This window comes from Falco biarmicus, chromosome 2 (genome assembly GCF_023638135.1).
Source record: "Falco biarmicus isolate bFalBia1 chromosome 2, bFalBia1.pri, whole genome shotgun sequence".
Lineage (NCBI taxonomy): Eukaryota > Metazoa > Chordata > Aves > Falconiformes > Falconidae > Falco > Falco biarmicus.
The window spans coordinates 22,458,803-22,475,686 of NC_079289.1; the positions used below are offsets into that span (position 1 = coordinate 22,458,803).

Sequence of the window (16,884 nt, forward strand, 5' to 3'; positions counted from 1 at the left end):
GTTGAGCAGGCGGGGACCAATTGCGTCTGCCTGTGCCAACCTGGTGTAAGCTGAAGACCTTAATATTCACAGTAAGCGACCCCTGTAACGACGACAGCCGCAGCTAGTGGTGACTCCCGACACTGGGCCCTGCGCCCCAGCTCTAGCCGCCCGGCCTGGGGTGCTGGCCCGAGGCAGCCCACGGGTGGGGACCACGTGCTGCAGCTGGTGCTGGCAGACTGCTCCAGAGAATAACCACACACACACACACACATGACCTTTGTTAGTCCCACTATCCGAGGCCCTAGTCCCTACCACGGTACCCAGCGCCACCGCGGCCTCCGCCGCACGCCCCCAGTGGCTGCAGCTCCCGGCATGCAGCGCGCCGCCCAGACTGCAGCTCCCGGCATGCAGCGCGGGCGCGCTCCCGCCCCATCCGCACTACATCTCCCAGCGCACAGCGGGAGCCGCAGGGTATGCCGGGACGGGCAGGGGCGGGGCTCCGGCGCCGGTCGTAGCCCGCCGCCTTCCACGTGGTGCGCTGCCCGCCGCACCCGGGGTCGGGGAGGTGCCCGCGGTTTGCGACGTTTCTTTGCGGCAGCGCGGCCGCCGTATTCCGCCCGGGAGACCGGCTGTTGTGCCGCTAGCTGACGGGGCGGGAAGCGGGCAGCCGGAGGACGGGGCTTGGGAGGGAAGGGAGCAGCCCCGCCGCCTCCCGCCCGCCCCTGGATGGTCCGCGGGGCGGCTCGGGGGTCTCCTCCTGCTGCTGCTGCTGCTGCCGCCCGGTCGCGGCGGGGCGGGGCGCGGCGGGGTGCGCGGCGGTCGGGGGCGGCTCGGCGCGGCGCGGCTCGGGGCGGCGCGGCGGGTGCTGAAGATGGACTATGACTTCAAGGTGAAGCTGACCGGGGAGCGCGAGCGGGTGGAGGACCTTTTCGAGTACGAGGGCTGCAAGGTGGGCAGGGGCACCTACGGGCATGTCTACAAAGCCAAACGGAAGGACGGGTGAGTGAGGCGTGGGGCTGCCCCGGCCCCAGCCGCGGTCTTTCCGCGCTGCCCCACATCCCCCGTTTCCCCGCGCCGCCCCCCCCCAGCCCTCCGCCAGCAGCCCCACGGGCCTGCGTGTCCCCCGGCCCCCCGCGCCGGTGCTCCCCCCGGCCCGGCCGTGCTTGCTGCCGGTGCCCGCCCCCCCCCCCCATCCCCTTCGGCCTGGCCGTGCTTGCTGCCGGTGCCCCCCCCCCCCCCATCCCCTTCGGCCCGGCCGTGCTTGCTGCCGGTGCCCCCCCCCCCCCCGCCCCCCAGGCCAAGCCCCGTCGTGTGTCTCCCGGGCTGTGCCCGGCTCCCCGGCGGTCGCTCCGAGCGCTCCCGTCCCCCTCAGCGTAACGCTGGGGCCCGCTTCGTGTGGGTTTTGGGGGAAAAATGGTAGTTGGGGACGACGCTTTGCGGAGTTTCATTGTGAGTAAACGAGTAGTCACTTCCAGCCTGACTCTGGGCTCCGAGAGCGAGGTTTCATTCTTAGCTTTTTTTTTGTCTTTTCTAATGCTTTTTTGCCTGACTTATTACTTGTAGTCACCATTTTGGGTGGTTTTGGTGGCTGCTTCAGGAGCCCAAGCCTGCTGGTCCTTCTGGGGCTTTAGAACGCTTCGTAAGATCTTTTATGCGCAGCCGGTTCTCGGTGCAGACCCGAGTACGTGGATTTCTTTGCATAAATATTTTAAAGAAAGATCTAGCAAACTGTCATTTAGGTTTCCCTCATCCGTGACATGGCATCACTCGCTGAACAGCAGAACAATGGGAAGTAGGGAGCAGAAGACGCAGGAGAGGCACGGCTTGTTCTTGTAACAGGTCCTAAATTTTACAGTACATCCCTTCCTTCTGTTATGGTCTCATCAGGGTGGTGCTCTGCGTGCTGTCATTTAAAGAAGGTGTATGTTAAAAGTCTGAGCATTATTTTTACATTTGATAAATAAAATAAAAAAAACTTTTAAAGCAGGCTGTGGTCAGTCATGGCTGGAATGCGACCTGGTTCTGTTTACATAAGCTTTAATTCTAGAAATGCTTTAGCCATTACCTGCAGAATGGTTGTAATGGGAGTGGTTGCACCTTGGCTTGTCTTAAAGGTGCTGCTATTAATTGCAGCACAGTTACTTCAGTGTGAATTTTTTTTTTTGCTGATATGAGTCAGCTAACTACTTTTCTGCTCAAATTTTACATTTTGAGCTTTCAGACTGTTCATAGGAGGAATCTTATCTTACTGTAACAGATGGAGTCTGAAATCATGGGCTAAATGAACTCAGTGGATGTTTTGTGCTCATTTGTGGGCATTCTACATGCGCTTTATGGACATTTTACTGGGGTGGTCTGTAGACTAAGGGACTGATACTTGTGTATCATTTGAAAAGATGGGAAGGGTGGTGGTGGTGAACGAGGTTGTATTGTATAGTGTGGTACTTGAGCGTGATGTAAACGGTGTGGAATAAAGGATGGAGCGTGTGCTAGTTTTGGCCAGGACAGAGTTAATTTTCTTCATACCAGTTAGTCTGGGGCTGTGTTTTAGGTTTGTGCTGAAGATGGTGTTGATAATACAGAGATATGTTAGCTACTGCTGAGCAGTGCTTATGCAGTGCCGAGGCCTTTTCTGCCTCTTGCCCCACCCCCCTAATGAGTGGGCTGGGGGTGCACAAGAAGCTGGGAGGGGGACACAGCTGGGATGGCGGAACCCAGCTGACCAAAGGGATATTCCGTACCCTGTGACATCATGCTCAGCATGTAAAGCTGAGGGAAGAAGCAGCAAAGGGGGGAACTTCGTCGTTAGGTTGTTCTGCCTTCCCAAGTAGCCATTAGGCGTGCTGGAGCCCGGCTTTCCTGGGGATGGCTGAACACCTGCCTGCCCATGGGCAGTGGGGAATGGATTCCTTGTTTTGCTTTGCTTGCGTGTGCGGCTTCTGCTTTACCTATTGAACTGTCTTTATCTCAGCCCGTGAGTTTTCTTAACTTTGATTCCACCGATTCTCTCCCCCATCCCATGGAGGGGAAGTGAGCAAGCGGCTGTGCAGTGTTAGTTGCCAGCTGGGCTTAAACCATGATAGAGGGGAAGGGGAATAAACTGTTGTGTGGTAAGCTATTGCTTCAAGCCACCTTACATGCAGATGCTGACTTTGCTAGCACAGCTAGCTCTGGTTTCAGCATTGATAAGGAGACCTGTAATACGAAGAATGGATTGAGGTACTGGAAGATATGACTACATTTCTAATGTTCGTGTCAGGCTTTTTGCAGCTGTTCAGCAGGTTGGACCGCAGCAGTGTGTAGGGAATTCAGGATGTGATACTGCTGAAGCACATCGTCAAACACATTTTTGGTGAAATTGTCAGCCTGCTTGTTTGCAAGAGTGTGTTTAGAGTTGCTGGTGGCAGTGCCATTTTGAGAAATTTTAGAAAAACTGGAATCACGTTACTCAAAGGTAGCTTTACAGTGGAATTTGCTCAGTTTTTTAAGTATGCGTGATTTTAAATCTCTTTTCTTGGTGAGGGGGGAATCAAGGTATGGTATTTGATTAAAGTTTGCAGAAAAAAACAAACCAGGTGAGCAATGTATGCTGTCTCCTTATTTTTGCCTTACTGTTCATTTAGTGCCTCCTTTCCCTAGTATTTCCCGTTTCCCTCCCAAATATCTGAAAAATTTCTGTTTTAAATATGCTCTGTAGTTGCCCTTGGGCAATCACTAAAATATGTAAAATGGAAAGATCTATAACTTTTTGTAGCTTATAGTATACTTGTATGTATGTGATACTAAATTATATGGATGGAATTGGGATTGAACTTAAACATTCCATTTACATCCCTTTACCCAAAGAAGTCCATTAAATTGCAAAAGCAAATTGTGATAATATTTTGTTTTCCTGAAGCTATGGTAATGTATGGATGGATGTTATATCTTGCAGCGGGGAGTATGTGAGACAGAGTTTAATGTTTGTATACTGTTATATGCAAATATTGAAAAAAATACTCATACATTATTTCAGTATTCCCTGAATTGTATGTACTAATGGATGAATAACCTGCTTTTTTAGTTGCTTATATAGCTCAAACTTTCTTTTCATTTGAAGTTGTTTGCTGTCTTTCAGTTCATTTTCATAATTTTTCCCTTGAAGTTATAAGTTTAAAGCAGACTTTAGGTGATTCTAATTCTTACTTCAAATGGCATGAATCTTTTAAGTCTAAAAATTGTGATGTATATTAAAAGGGTACTTTGCAGAATGGGTTGCAGAGCTGCAGATATTTCGTTAAGAATATCGTGGCAGCTTTTTCTTGAATGACATCTTCATGTGGATGTCTAATGAATAGAAGAAACACAGAAAAGAACTAAACTTAAAAAATTTAGTTTGTGCCAACGTATATGCAAAAGCCCTCTGTGATAAAAGTCCAGTTTAAGAGTAGTAGGAGCTAGTGTCTTTAGTATGACTGCAGTGTTCACCTTTTTTTTGATTGTTTTTACAGCTGCCTCTGAGGTGCAGTATGGCGATTCAAAACTAGATAGCAGCTGCGTGTCCTAATTGTAGGAAGTTCATTGTATGCCATTGAAACTACATGGAAGTGTTTTGGAGGACAGTCTTCCAGGGAATATGGATGGAGTGAGAATCCTTCTAGTGAGTGAAAGATGTTCTGCGGTGTGTGCTTTAGTGAGCTGATGAGGATGTGACCAGGATTTCATGCCCTGCTCCAACAAAAAAGCCAGTCCAGCCCTGTGGTGCTCTTTGCCATAGGGTGAGGCTTGGGGTCTTGACTGGTCGGTCTTAAAGGGTTATCAGGTGCATTTCCATGGAGGTTTCTTACATATTAGTTGCCAAACTTGACTCAGCTAAACATCAAATCAGCTGAGTAACCATGTCAAGCATTGCAGCTGAGCTCTACCTGGTGTATTGCCTAAAGCAAAACTACATTCTGTTCTCAAGTGTTGATTTTAATCCCTCTTATTTTTAAATCTGTGGGTGAATCTTCCGGGCTTCTTATTGAATGGTGCTGTTTTTTTGGTTTTTTTTTAATCAGTGCGGTACCTGCAGTGGGCTCTAAAACCTGTTTGGAACAAACTGTATGTGAATTGATGGCGTTTATTTTTATAGTGGGAAGGTGTACAAGAAGGCAGTAGACTCTTAACGGCGGACAGTGGGAAGGGAATGTAGGTATGGCACGTGGAACATCAGTCTTCAGATAAACAGTTGCTTGTCTCTAGTGGTGGTAGGATAGTTTAATTTTTTTTTTTTTTTATTTGGTCTAGAAAATGTCAGTTGTTTCCTTCACAAAAGCTGCTTTGCATGCCACTTGGGTCCTCCTGGAGAAACATTGCTCAACCCAGTTACTAAACATACCTATCTGACTTGTGCTGGGCTTGGAAAATATGCCAGCAGATTTTAGTTTGTTAGACTATCATACAGATTTTGTTAAATTTTTTTTTTTGACTGGATCAAGCACCTTCAAAGCTCACTAGGAACTGAGTGCCAGGTACAGGCAGACCAAGGTGGCAGGACACTAGGTGCTGCTTGTGCAAGCCCGGCAGCCCGGCTGGTGCAACACACCAGGTACATGCTCTCCTGGAGCTGGCAACATGTGCTGGTCATGTGCTGTTGCCGAAGCAGTACCCAGTTTTAATGGCTTTGGTCTTGCACTGCTTCCTTTTGTTCACTTTCTTCTCCCTTCTGTTTTTATGATACAGCTATAGTCTGAAATCTGAGAGAGAAGCCAATTTTGTGGGACAAAGCTGTTTCAGTGGCAATTTGGACTGTTTCCAAATATTCATTTTTCCTGTTTAATCTGATGTGGTTTGGATGAGAATAAGAAACTATTGAATGTCACTGTTAGGCAATATCTAATTTTTTAATTACAACAAAAAAAAAGATAAAATTGAAGGTCTCGAACTATAGTAACATCTCCTGGTGCTTTGGAAGCTTTTCTTAATCTCTCAGAGAGTCTTAAGTTGTGAGACGCAGTTGATGGGGAACCAACAGTAAGAAAGCTAGTGCTCTGTCTCCTAGCCACTTGCAGGAGCTGTGAGGGGTGATGTACATCCCAAACACAAGTGTAGTTGGAGATAATTTTTTTTTAAATTTTGTTATTATAGTTCTGTGTTGGAAGTATTGCTGTAGGCAGGGGGGACGGTTTTCTTCATTTGGACATACAGATACATTGTGATTGAAATGCATTTATGTGCTGGACTTCTTGTATGCTTCAAACCATAAAATCCATATTCACCTTGTTTTCTTGAGGGTCTGTATGAATTATATAAGAAACAAAATGGTGGACAGCGAGTGGATGTCCAGTAAATTACTGGTTTCCTTAATCTCTAATACAGTATGTAGTAGTTTCTACTTATTGGTTAAAAAAATATTGCAAGAATGATGAAGATTCTCTCTCAAATTTTTGTATAAAGAGAAACTGAAGAGATTGAGATTCCCTTAGGAAAAAAGATAAGGCAGAACATGTTTAAGTTAAAATAATGATTAGTTTGGGTAATGTGTAAGATCCTGGTGCTGGCTTTATTTCACAATATTTGAAGAGAGGCATGTGGAATATTTTTGTTGAAAAATAAGGAAATATTTTAATGCAGTGTACATAAACTGTATAATCTGTTGTCAAAGGAGAAAGATAAGAGCTTAGTGTTTGTTCTGTAATGTTATCCAAAAGTCCCTTGTGACTAAGGGTTACAACAAGTTGAATGGTCTTCAGCTGTGGAAGTTAGGCTGCTGTGTTAGAGATCAGACTAAGCTGTTAGGTGCATGCAGAAGAGCCTAGCTTTTTTTATTGTAGTAATTTAGGGTTTTTTTTTTTTTTTTTTAGATGTTTAGCCCTTCATAAGATTGATACCAGATTAGTTCCTGTTTGTGTTAGGGTTATATATTGAGTTATGTCAGATCATAGAACACTTATTTTGTCAATGTTGATGTCAAACTGATTTTTAGTGAGAGGTACAATAAGTTTGGGAGTACCACAAATAGAGGTAGTGAGTCCAGTGACAAATCTTACTTGGCAAGCAGTGGAACACCACGTCTGGACTTAATGCATTGTGATGAGTTCTGTGCTGAGCCTTTGTACAATTTATATCATGAAGTACATGCTGTTAGTTTTCACTTCAATTGTCTTCCCTCAGTCTACTAGACATGAGGGTTTTTTCCTTTTCTCTTTTTTTGCTCAGTGTTTGTGTGTGTTAATTTTAACTGTTTAGAACGGAAGGGGTGGTGCAGATTGCTGGCAGGCAGCGAGAGCTGTGGAGCTGGCATGCAAGCCTTTGGCTTCTGAATCATGTCAACAATAGCATGGAATTTCTAAATGCCATGGAGTTTATTTATGTATGTAATATGTGGTACTATCTTTTTAAAATACATGCCCTGAGTCTCTTTTGGAGCCATTACCACAGTAGTTACAAAGTTCCTAATTAAGCTATATCTACATAATGAGGTATGCGTGCTGTATTGCATGAGGTGTTGTGCTCTTTAATTTTTCTGGTAAACCACCCATGTAACTGTCTTCCCATCTGCTTCCTTTCCTTCTTGCCTGGTTAGGTGGCTCCAAGTTATATAAGTTTTTAAGGTCATACAGTTGAATGAGTCCTGCTGTGGTCCTTGGACTTTATTTGGTGTGATGTTTTATTATCTTGTCACAGATGTGTTGATTTATTTTCAATAGCCTGCAGCAAACACGAGTTAGTGTTTCTTTGCTGCCGGAAGCCTTTGGCAAGTGCAGAGAGGAGGGTGTGAGAATAGTGTTGCAAAACACTGAAGTTCTCTATCTGCTATTATCTTGGATTTATAAATTAGAATAACATATGTAAATAATTGGGGCATGTACTGCTGTGCTTGATTTCTTGTGGGGAAATAGGGGATAGTTTTTGAGGGTGCTGATTATAGAGAAGGTGCATTTCACCAGAGGATGCTGCTCTTGGCCAAATGGCTGTGATGCAGTATGTTCAGTCTAGCTCTTGGGTATTCTTTGATTCTGCTGGTTTAAAGTCTTTTTGGAGTTCAAAAAAACCCCAAACCCAATAACCACAAAACAGAGATGTCCTTTATTACTGTTGGAATCTGAAGAGCTGTAACATGCAGACTGCTGTAGCAGAAACCAAAAAATCTCTTGTTTCTTAAGAATACTTGTTACACTGAAATTTGGGAACTACAGGGAAACATAATGTGGTTCAATAGCTTGGATTTGTCTGTGGCAAATACATACGCATGCAACAGCATGCAGTGGCCACCATGGTGATGTGTGCTTCCAGATCACAACCCAGGTGTGTCTATTTTGGCATAAAAAGGTGGTTGTTCTGCCACTCTGAGTATCAAAATAGTTACAAAAATCTGGCTCTGTGTTGAATTTGCTGACTTACAAGCCATTCATTGGTGTGCCTGAAATAGCAAAAGCAGATCATTCTGAATAGCCAGTTAATACCGAGATGCTTCCATATTCCACCAAAAATCATTTTCCATAGACAAGTAGCAGGGCAATGAGGAACATGACATCAATTGAAAATGTCTGGGTAGCAACATCTTCAAAGCAAAATACTTCTTCACCCCCCACAATGGCTTTCTTGAACAAGATTCTTTCTTTCTACTATGGACCCTTATCACTGGAGTTGTGATTACGTGGAATGAAGACTGGGGCTGCTCTAGTCAGATGAACCGAGCATGCGAGGCAGTGCACAGGTTGCTGGTGTGGACTGTGCCTTCCCTCCTCTGCTGTGGTTAATACATTAGGTGCAGCTCTATTCCTTAAGGGTGTGGTCTCCTGTTATCTTCTTTTATTTGATTTTAAACATAAAATTAGTTTAGTGAGAACAGCTAAACAGGGTCATGAGTATTGGCCCTAACAATTGGCAACCAGTATCTTTTTCCTTAGCAGAAATGCTAGGCTCAAGCCCCGAAAGGAGACACCTCATGCAGTTCACAAGATCTTCTTTGTTGTGCTATTTTCAGTCTTTGCCATTTGCCTGGTGTGCTGTTTTTTTTGTGTCTTGGAACAAGATGTTTGCCATGTCTGTATTTTTGCTGTGCAGCTTGTCTTTCAAGCTTGGCTCTGGCTCTTAATTCCATAGGATCATCCTTTCATTTGAAAGTGGGATGTTAATGTGAATTTTCCTACAGGAGTCTGTAATAGGAGTGGTAAGTGGACTTCTCTAGCTTCCTTTTATGGCTGCGTTGGAAGCAGCAGAAATGCGAGTTATTTGTTGCAGTGATGCTCACATAAGAGTATGCTGATTGGGGGTGGGTGGAGGGAAAGTCATAAATAACTGAGCGGTCTGGTAGTGTCTTCTGTTGGGAGATTATAAGAAGTGGTTCAGGTTTTTAAAATGAAGGTGCTGTTGGTTACAGACAGACAATTGAAGCTTCCCAAATAGTTCTTTTCCCTCTAGACTCCTACATGTATTATAAAACTCTGTTTGCAGTGTCAAACCTAATGCCACATTAAGCTAATACAAAAAGAACAAAATGGAAACGGCTGATAAACATCAATGACTGTAGAATGTCACGACTGAAAGCAAATTGTAGGAGAGTTGGTGCTTGTGTGTTTTTTATTTAATTGTCCTCTTGTATGTGCTAAAAATGGGCTCTTATGCAGGTACTTCTCTGTAAGGAAAAACATTTTTGATAGACTGCTGCAGTGTGCTGCGAACTGTTGTGTTACATTTTTCAGTCACTTAGAGTATGATTCCTGTCGGGTTTTGTATCCTGTCTGTGTCTACAAACCTCTGAAAAATTCAGAGGGAACCTCAGGGCAGAACAGACTGCTCCATTTCCTTGCCTACCCACATAAAGGCTGCGTAGTCATCAATGGTGCCCAAAAGAGTGGATGTGGGGGTGACATTCTGCGCTGAAGCAAGTGCTGGAGGTGAGAGACAAACATGAGTTGTCCTTAGATATCAAAAGGTGTCCAGTGGCATGCTAGGAATGATGTACTACGCTGTCTGCTTCTGGGATGGTAGTGCAGAGTATGTGCAGGTTTTGGGTCCACTGAAAAGTGGTGGATGCTGTGGGCTGTGCACTGTTAAGGAAGAGGAGGTGAACTTGGAGCTAAGTTGTCCTTTAGGGGAAGGTGAGAAAAGAAAAAGTGGAGGTGGCTGGGAGGCTCTGCAGGGTTCAGGAGCTCAGAGCTTGGGCATAGTACCTGTATGGGAAAGCACCTGTTTGTACAGCTAGACTAGGTGGCGACTATGGCAGTGTATTCTTCTTTGTGTTAACAAACAGCCTGGAGACAGGGAGAAAAATGGAGCTGGAAACTTTCCCGTGTCTGAAATCAGTGATCAGTGTAGAGCAGCACTGGGTTTCTGTCACAGGGAATGAGTAGGAATGGAGAGGTGAGTCAGGATACAATCCTGAAGGTCTCCTGGAACAGGAGGACAGATCTTGCAGCTCTTGTTTCCAGCACTGAGTTTTGAGAATCCTGACAGAAATTATGGGAAAACCCTGAACCTGGCCTGGAAGGAGCCACTTAAATCTGGGAGCGGGAGGAAAATAGTAGCATTAAAGGATAAATCTAACTTGGTGCATTTGAGGAAGTGTACTTAGAGAACAAAAGTTCAGGTAGGTAAGCAAGGAAGTGGTAAATACAGTGTAGGTAATTTGCAGTGCAGTAGCAGTTTAATCAACAGGTTGAAAGCAGATTTTGAGAAGGCATTTCCTATATTGGGTAAGGTTTGGTCCTTTGTTTTACAAAGGAAAGGTGGTGGTGTTGTCTGCCTTGCTTTTAAGGGTGAGTGTGATGAGACTAACATCTTTCTGCAGGAACTTTGCTGGCTTTTGTGGATTCTTAAAGAATAACCTGTAGTGGATGAGTATCCAGATGCCTTCCTTAACTGTTTTGCTGATTTTAAACAATATTGTTGGTGTTCTTTGCATGTGATAACTGCTTTGTGGAAAATACAGCTTTCGGATATTTCTGCAAAAGCATCAGAGATGTCTTAACCTTAAGGAAAAAAAAGAGAATATTAATCTTACAGCTACACATACTGATAACCTCTTTATTTCTGAAACTGTTAAAGCCTGAAGAATGCTGTGGCTGTACACAGACCTTGTATAAAGAGATCTGAGGTACTAGCTGCTTTTGAGATACTGGAAAATTGAAGATGGACTTGCAGCCTTGCTGTCTTAGTCACACATGCTGCACTAGTTTTGGTTGCAACTTTATGTAGCTTGAGCCACAGTGGCGTAATGGCATCTATGAAACCTGTTATGTTGTTGTTTTTTGGTGTTTTTTTTTTTCTCCTACCCAAGGCTTTTGGCTTTATTGTGGAATTATCCACTGTCTAAATGCAAATTCAGATTGGAAGTATACTTGCAGCTAGGGCTGTCTTCTACAGTGAGGTAAATGTGTTCTGCAAAAGTAATAATCTGCATGTCTTCTGCTAGTCTGCTGCCATGAAGAACCTTAGATTTGATGAGCTCAAATGACTGGAGGTGAAAATGTGCTTTCTGGGTATATGTTGGGGGAAGAGGAACTGCCACATCTAAAGCATTTGAACTATGACAAAACGGCCTATGCTAAAGGGATGTTAAATCTCATTCAGAATTCTCATTTTGAAACGAAGCAAGCCTGTGAAGATTGTTTAATCAGTATATAATTGGTGGTCTCTCTTATTCTTGTTTAAAATATTAACAAAGTAAGCCAGCACTTTGTTTTGTAATGTTCTAAAATACTCAGAATTGAGGATTCTGAGTTCATGTAGATGATGTTAATCAGTTCACCCTTCTCTGTTAAGTCTTGGAAGTGCTTTTTAAGGTTCAATACAGATGAAATTTATCTAAATTGTTTCAGGCAAGGTAATGAAGCTGGGGCGGGAGCATCAAGATATTTAACTCTTCTGCTAATAAAAGGCTTGCTTTCTTTCTGGTGTCCTTCCACTGTAAGGCAGTCTTCAGTTTAGAGAAGCCCATCTTGTGTGAATCGGTAGGAATAAAGTTTCAGTTCCAGGCTTCATTCTGCCAATGCTCTTAACTCTCATGCTCCTCTCCCCCCCGCTGCCCCCCATCTTTTCTTTGCGAGCTTGGCAAGTAATGCTGTATGTTACTGCTACATGCAGGCTGATAACCATTCAGGAGGGTTTTGTGTTCTGGCTGGCTAGCCTGCTGTTCTCTCTTGTCTCCTCTGAGGCTCAACAAATGGTTTCTGAGACCTTGTCAAGCCCCCATAATAGCACATTTGGGATTACAGCATAGCTTTATTCATAGCTACCATTTTTTGTTAGGTACAAGGCCACTTGTGAACTAGTTGCTAACTTTTGTGTATTATTGGCTTCCCATTTGAGGAACAGCTATTTAAATGAATATATTGAATTTTGTACAGAAGCATATGAAGTCCTTAGCTTATATAGGAAAGGTACTGGATAGACAATTTGAATGTTCTCTGTAAAAAAAAAAAAAAAAAAGGCAGAATTCTACTGATTTTGCCCTATTACATGTGTTTTGCATATGCTAGTGAAAGACTGACATAAGCATGTGAAGATCAAGATGCCAAACAGTCTTTGTAAAATTAGATGCAATAATTGAGCAAAAAGATACTGCTGTTTAGGCAATAGCTTCAACTGTGTCTTAACTACCTTGAGTGTTAAGTGATAGTACATCAAACCATATTGTGCAGTCAGTTTAGAATTTACAGGGAAAGAACTACAAACCAGGATTAAAGCTGCAGATACTTTCTTTAAAGGACAAAATGTTCAAGAGACCATAGTGATTTTCTCAACTAGAGATGATGGCCTAAACATCCAAAATTAAAATTAGTCTTGAAAAAATGCACTTTTTGCAAATGGGGAAGAACACAACTAAAGGTCATGGAAACAATCTGCCTGTTTTTCTGGGAAAGCTCTGTTCTGTGTGCTTGTAACACTTTGCATACAAGATGTTGACATTTGAATAAAGGACACTTGAGAGTTGCACTAAAAAAGAAGACTCAATTCATTGCTGTCTGTGTGAATAGTACCTGCGGCTGAGAACTTGGAATACGAAATGGTCTGAATTGCAGCAAACCTCTGATTCTACCTTGTGTTTCTGGCCAAGATGCGCTTTCTGGGAGGGGCATAGCCTTACTCTGTGAGGGGGAGCCCTAACTGCAGTGTACTTTCGATTACGGTTTGCATTCAGACGTTGGAAAAATCTCACAATGAAGCCTTGGAAAGTAAGGTTTCATCAACTCTGTTGTTCTCACAGAACTACTGTGCAAGGCCTGGAGCATAACGAAAGCAACTGGAGCAAGCTGTACTTGGGTGGACTTCAAGATAGCAGGGCGGCAACTTTGTCCACAAGTGTAATTTGAATCTTACCTAACTTCTTGTACTTGAACTGCTTGGCATTCAAAATGTCTCTTTTCTTTTTGGGTGAATGTCAATCCTGTTTAAGCAGCATTGAACAAAAAAAACCCTTCACAAGTAAATGTGCTAACAGCACCAGTCACTGTTACATATTATTTCAGTTTTAGAAAAGCTCAGCTGGAAGCTTATATGACTGGCACATGAGTGTCAGATACTGAAAGAGTCAAAAAAAGAGAAGCTATTGCAACACTGAAAGCTCTATGGGTAGAATTGCAGGCACGTGTAAGGAAGAAAAATAGCATTAGGACTGCGTTTCCGTCTGCGTAACTAGTTTGCCTATGTGTGTGAGATCAGGAGGCTACAAAGCAGAAAATACAGCAATGAATGGGTTATTAAGTAGATGTCAGGGAGAGATGCCAAGATGGAACTTTGGGACGGTGCATAGCTATTTACCGAAACAGCTAGTCAGGGCACTAGCAATGGGAGGATTGACTTGAGACTTGGCCTGTGGTAGGATGAAAGAGCAGATTTAAACTGTTACTGCTGAGGGATGTTTGTGACAAACATGGTTTGTACCTTTCTCCTGGAGGGATGCTGAATCTAAACAAAGTTAAGAAATCTGCTTGAAGTACCACTTAACTGCAGTTAAAAAAGAAAAAAAGGGAGGTGATAGCTGCTTAAAGCTAAAAGAGAGCCAAGAAGGTGAAACGTTGCAAGCTGCTTGGGAACCATTTTTGAAGCTTTGCGGGGTTCTCGGTGAGTATGTATCAGTCATGAAGACATAATGTAAAACTGTCAATTAAAAAAATTGTGTCATGATGAAATAGTAAAGGAAACCCTTGGGAGTGAAGATATATTCTTTGAAAAATTGTCTTCTATGAATGATGAATATAGAAATAGAAGGTAAGTGACAGTAGGCTACCTGTAAAACTAGTGTGAGAGCCTCCCTGGCAACCTCCTCCCCATGTAAGCCCTCAGAAACACACACATGAGCTCCCCCCACCTTGAGAAACTATTTGAAAAGAGCAGGAAATTAATTGTCCTTTTTCTCCCTCTTTTTCTGATGCATCAGTAGCACAATGCTATCTGTAGAACCAGAGCACCGCTGACCTATAAAAGGAGTGTTGAGAAGATGAAATGACAGCAAGAGAAAAACGGTGGTTTTGTCTATGCATTGTGAAAGAAAGAATTGGAGGTGAAGGATCGCATTGGGGTTTTGTCTTAAATTGCAGTGTTTGGGGAAGGGGCTATTTGGACAAACTGAAGAGCAGTTGGCAAGATTGGCACATCTGAAGGAGTTCAAGAATGAAACAAGCAAGTTAGTAACTACACAGTATAACCCAGTGGTTTAAATTGTCCCAGTCATGGAAGACTGGAAATGGGCAGTGTTGATAACAGTTTTTAAAAGGACTTCTTGGAAGAGTGTAAAGTATTAACTAGTAAGCTGAACCAAGATCCGAGATAGCGGACATAGGAAGAGTGCTGAGGTGAAGAGGCAACAGCCTTACAAAACACATTCAACATCCCCCTAAGCCTATTAAAATCCTTTGACTCTCAGAAATCTGTGCTGTTCGAAAGTTTTGTTCGGCAATCACTTGTCATAATTAGTTGGGATACAGCTTTGCTGATGAGTGAGTGTTAGTTGGGGTAGTGATAGCAAGGATTGATCATGAAGACTTAGCCCTCAATATCACAAAATCCTCTCCGATAATACATCGTATTGATGTGAAGGGATGTGTATAGGAAGACATTTCTTTCTTTACACGCAATGGTAGCCTCTGAATTTACTATTATTTAAGGAAAAGATTTTGGTGTTTGTAACGATGGTTTTATGCAAGTACTAGCTCAGTGCAAGTAATTGCTAAAAAGCAGAGAGAATCATAGGACTTGCTAGCAATGGAGCGGAGCACGAAACACTGTGTCATTGTTGCTGTAAATCCTGTTTTCAGTATTGTAGGCGCTTCTAATCCCTTCATCCCAGTCAGGGTATAATAGACCTAAGGAGCGCCAAGAAGGACACTCGGGAATGTGGTGCAGTGCCTGTATGAAAACTTGAGTCATTTCCATAGGCAAGGACTTTCCTGTCTCTGAGAGTGGGGGACGGGGAGATCTCTAAAATCTTGAGTATCCCCAAGAAGATAGGAAACAGTTTTTCAGTGATGGGATAGATTTATGAAAGATAAATCCATTAAGGGCTATTAAATAAGAAAATATCACCTGTGTATCTGTAGCTCCTATAGTAGTATGTTTGTGACTGTTAGGTGAATTTGTGGCTTAAAAAGCTTAACCATAATAGTTTTTGAAAGCAGCAAATAGGTTGTTTCCTCCATGTAAACCAAATAATTTCACAGATTTGACTACTGAAGAAAAATCTACCAAAAGTAGAAGTTACGCAATGAAATGATGTTTAGACCAGTGCTTTAACACTGTTTGTTGTTTAGTTTTCAGAACAGATGCTTTGAAATGCTCTGCTGTCTTTATGCAGCTTCTTGTTTCTGAAATGGTACAAATATTGAGGTGACTTAAGAGCAGTCTTGGGGAAGAAAAGTGCAAATGAAATATGGCAGTCTTTCCCTTTATAAGAGCATTTGCATAGGTACCTCTTGTATTGCTTTATATAAAAGTACTGGTAAGACTGCCATGTCCTTTCAAAAAGCAGCATGGAGCTTTGAGTCTGGAGTACGGTAGTACTGCCCATCAACTACTCTTCTCATAGGAATGATCTTCATAACTGTGTGGGTTTAAAACTTAGATTTTAGGCTGGCTGTGGGAGAAGGGAGGAGAAGATGCTTAATCAAATCCCAGGGATTCTTGCTTCTGTGGAACTTTTGTGCTAGTGCTGATTTCAGGGCTATGTGTGGGGATTAGTTTGTTTTAAATTTAATTCCTCATTTAATTTTGGCCAGCTATACTCCCTGTGGTTTCACCACCACCAGAAAGCAAGGAGTGATATGAGTGGCATCTTGCTTTTTCTCCTCCATCTCTACCTTTCCTCCCTGTTCCTTCGTTGTCTTTTGCTCTTACACATACTTCAGTGGTGGTTTTGATATTCTTCATACCCCACTGTAGACTAAAGAGAATTTGTTAACACGGGAAAAAAAAAAGTTGGTAACTTTTTGCTGAATGCAGGAGGTGAATCATGTCATGAAGGAGTGTGGCACAGATCAGAGCTGGTGTAAGAGAGATTTTCTGTCTAGGAGCAGCAAGGCAAAGATGTCAAGAAAAGGCTTTTCTTTTGACAGCAGCAAATTCCTAGATCAGAAGAACCACATGTATAGTGTAGCATTGAATTTACTTGGTTACTTTGAACTTCTTGCCAAATGACATGTTGTGGTGAGAGGTGTTAATTTAAAAAAAAAAATCAAAGAACAAAAGGAATAAAGTGAATTGGTGATTGCCATTCACCAGGTAGTATCAGCTGTCTCCGAAGCCCTGGTGTTTATTGGCTTGCTGTTGATGGTTTTTCTCCAGCTGTGGAAATGACCTTTTCTTTACCCATGAAAAGGTCTCATTATTGAAGGATTTGTTTTGAAGTAGAAAATACTCAGCATAAGCCTTGCTATCTGATAAGAATAATGATGCTGTTCTGGCACAGCAATCTTGCTGTGTCCTGTAAGTGTTTTGGGG

The 16,884-nt window shown here is 43.1% G+C and overlaps 1 protein-coding gene across 5 annotated transcripts in view; it reads left to right on the top strand.

Annotated features, from left to right (window-relative positions):
- The first annotated feature begins 567 nt into the window (after positions 1-567).
- Positions 568-16,884, top strand: part of CDK8 (cyclin dependent kinase 8) — an 83,728-nt gene continuing 67,411 nt past the window's right edge. The window contains exon 1 of one of the 5 annotated variants that reach the window (XM_056328070.1): positions 568-981. In XM_056328070.1, coding sequence (XP_056184045.1) covers positions 854-981 — 128 coding nt within the window. In that variant the 5' untranslated portion in view covers positions 568-853. The remainder of the gene's footprint in view (positions 982-16,884) is intronic. The other 4 variants (XM_056328071.1, XM_056328069.1, XM_056328075.1 and 1 more) reach the window with 4 other exon arrangements.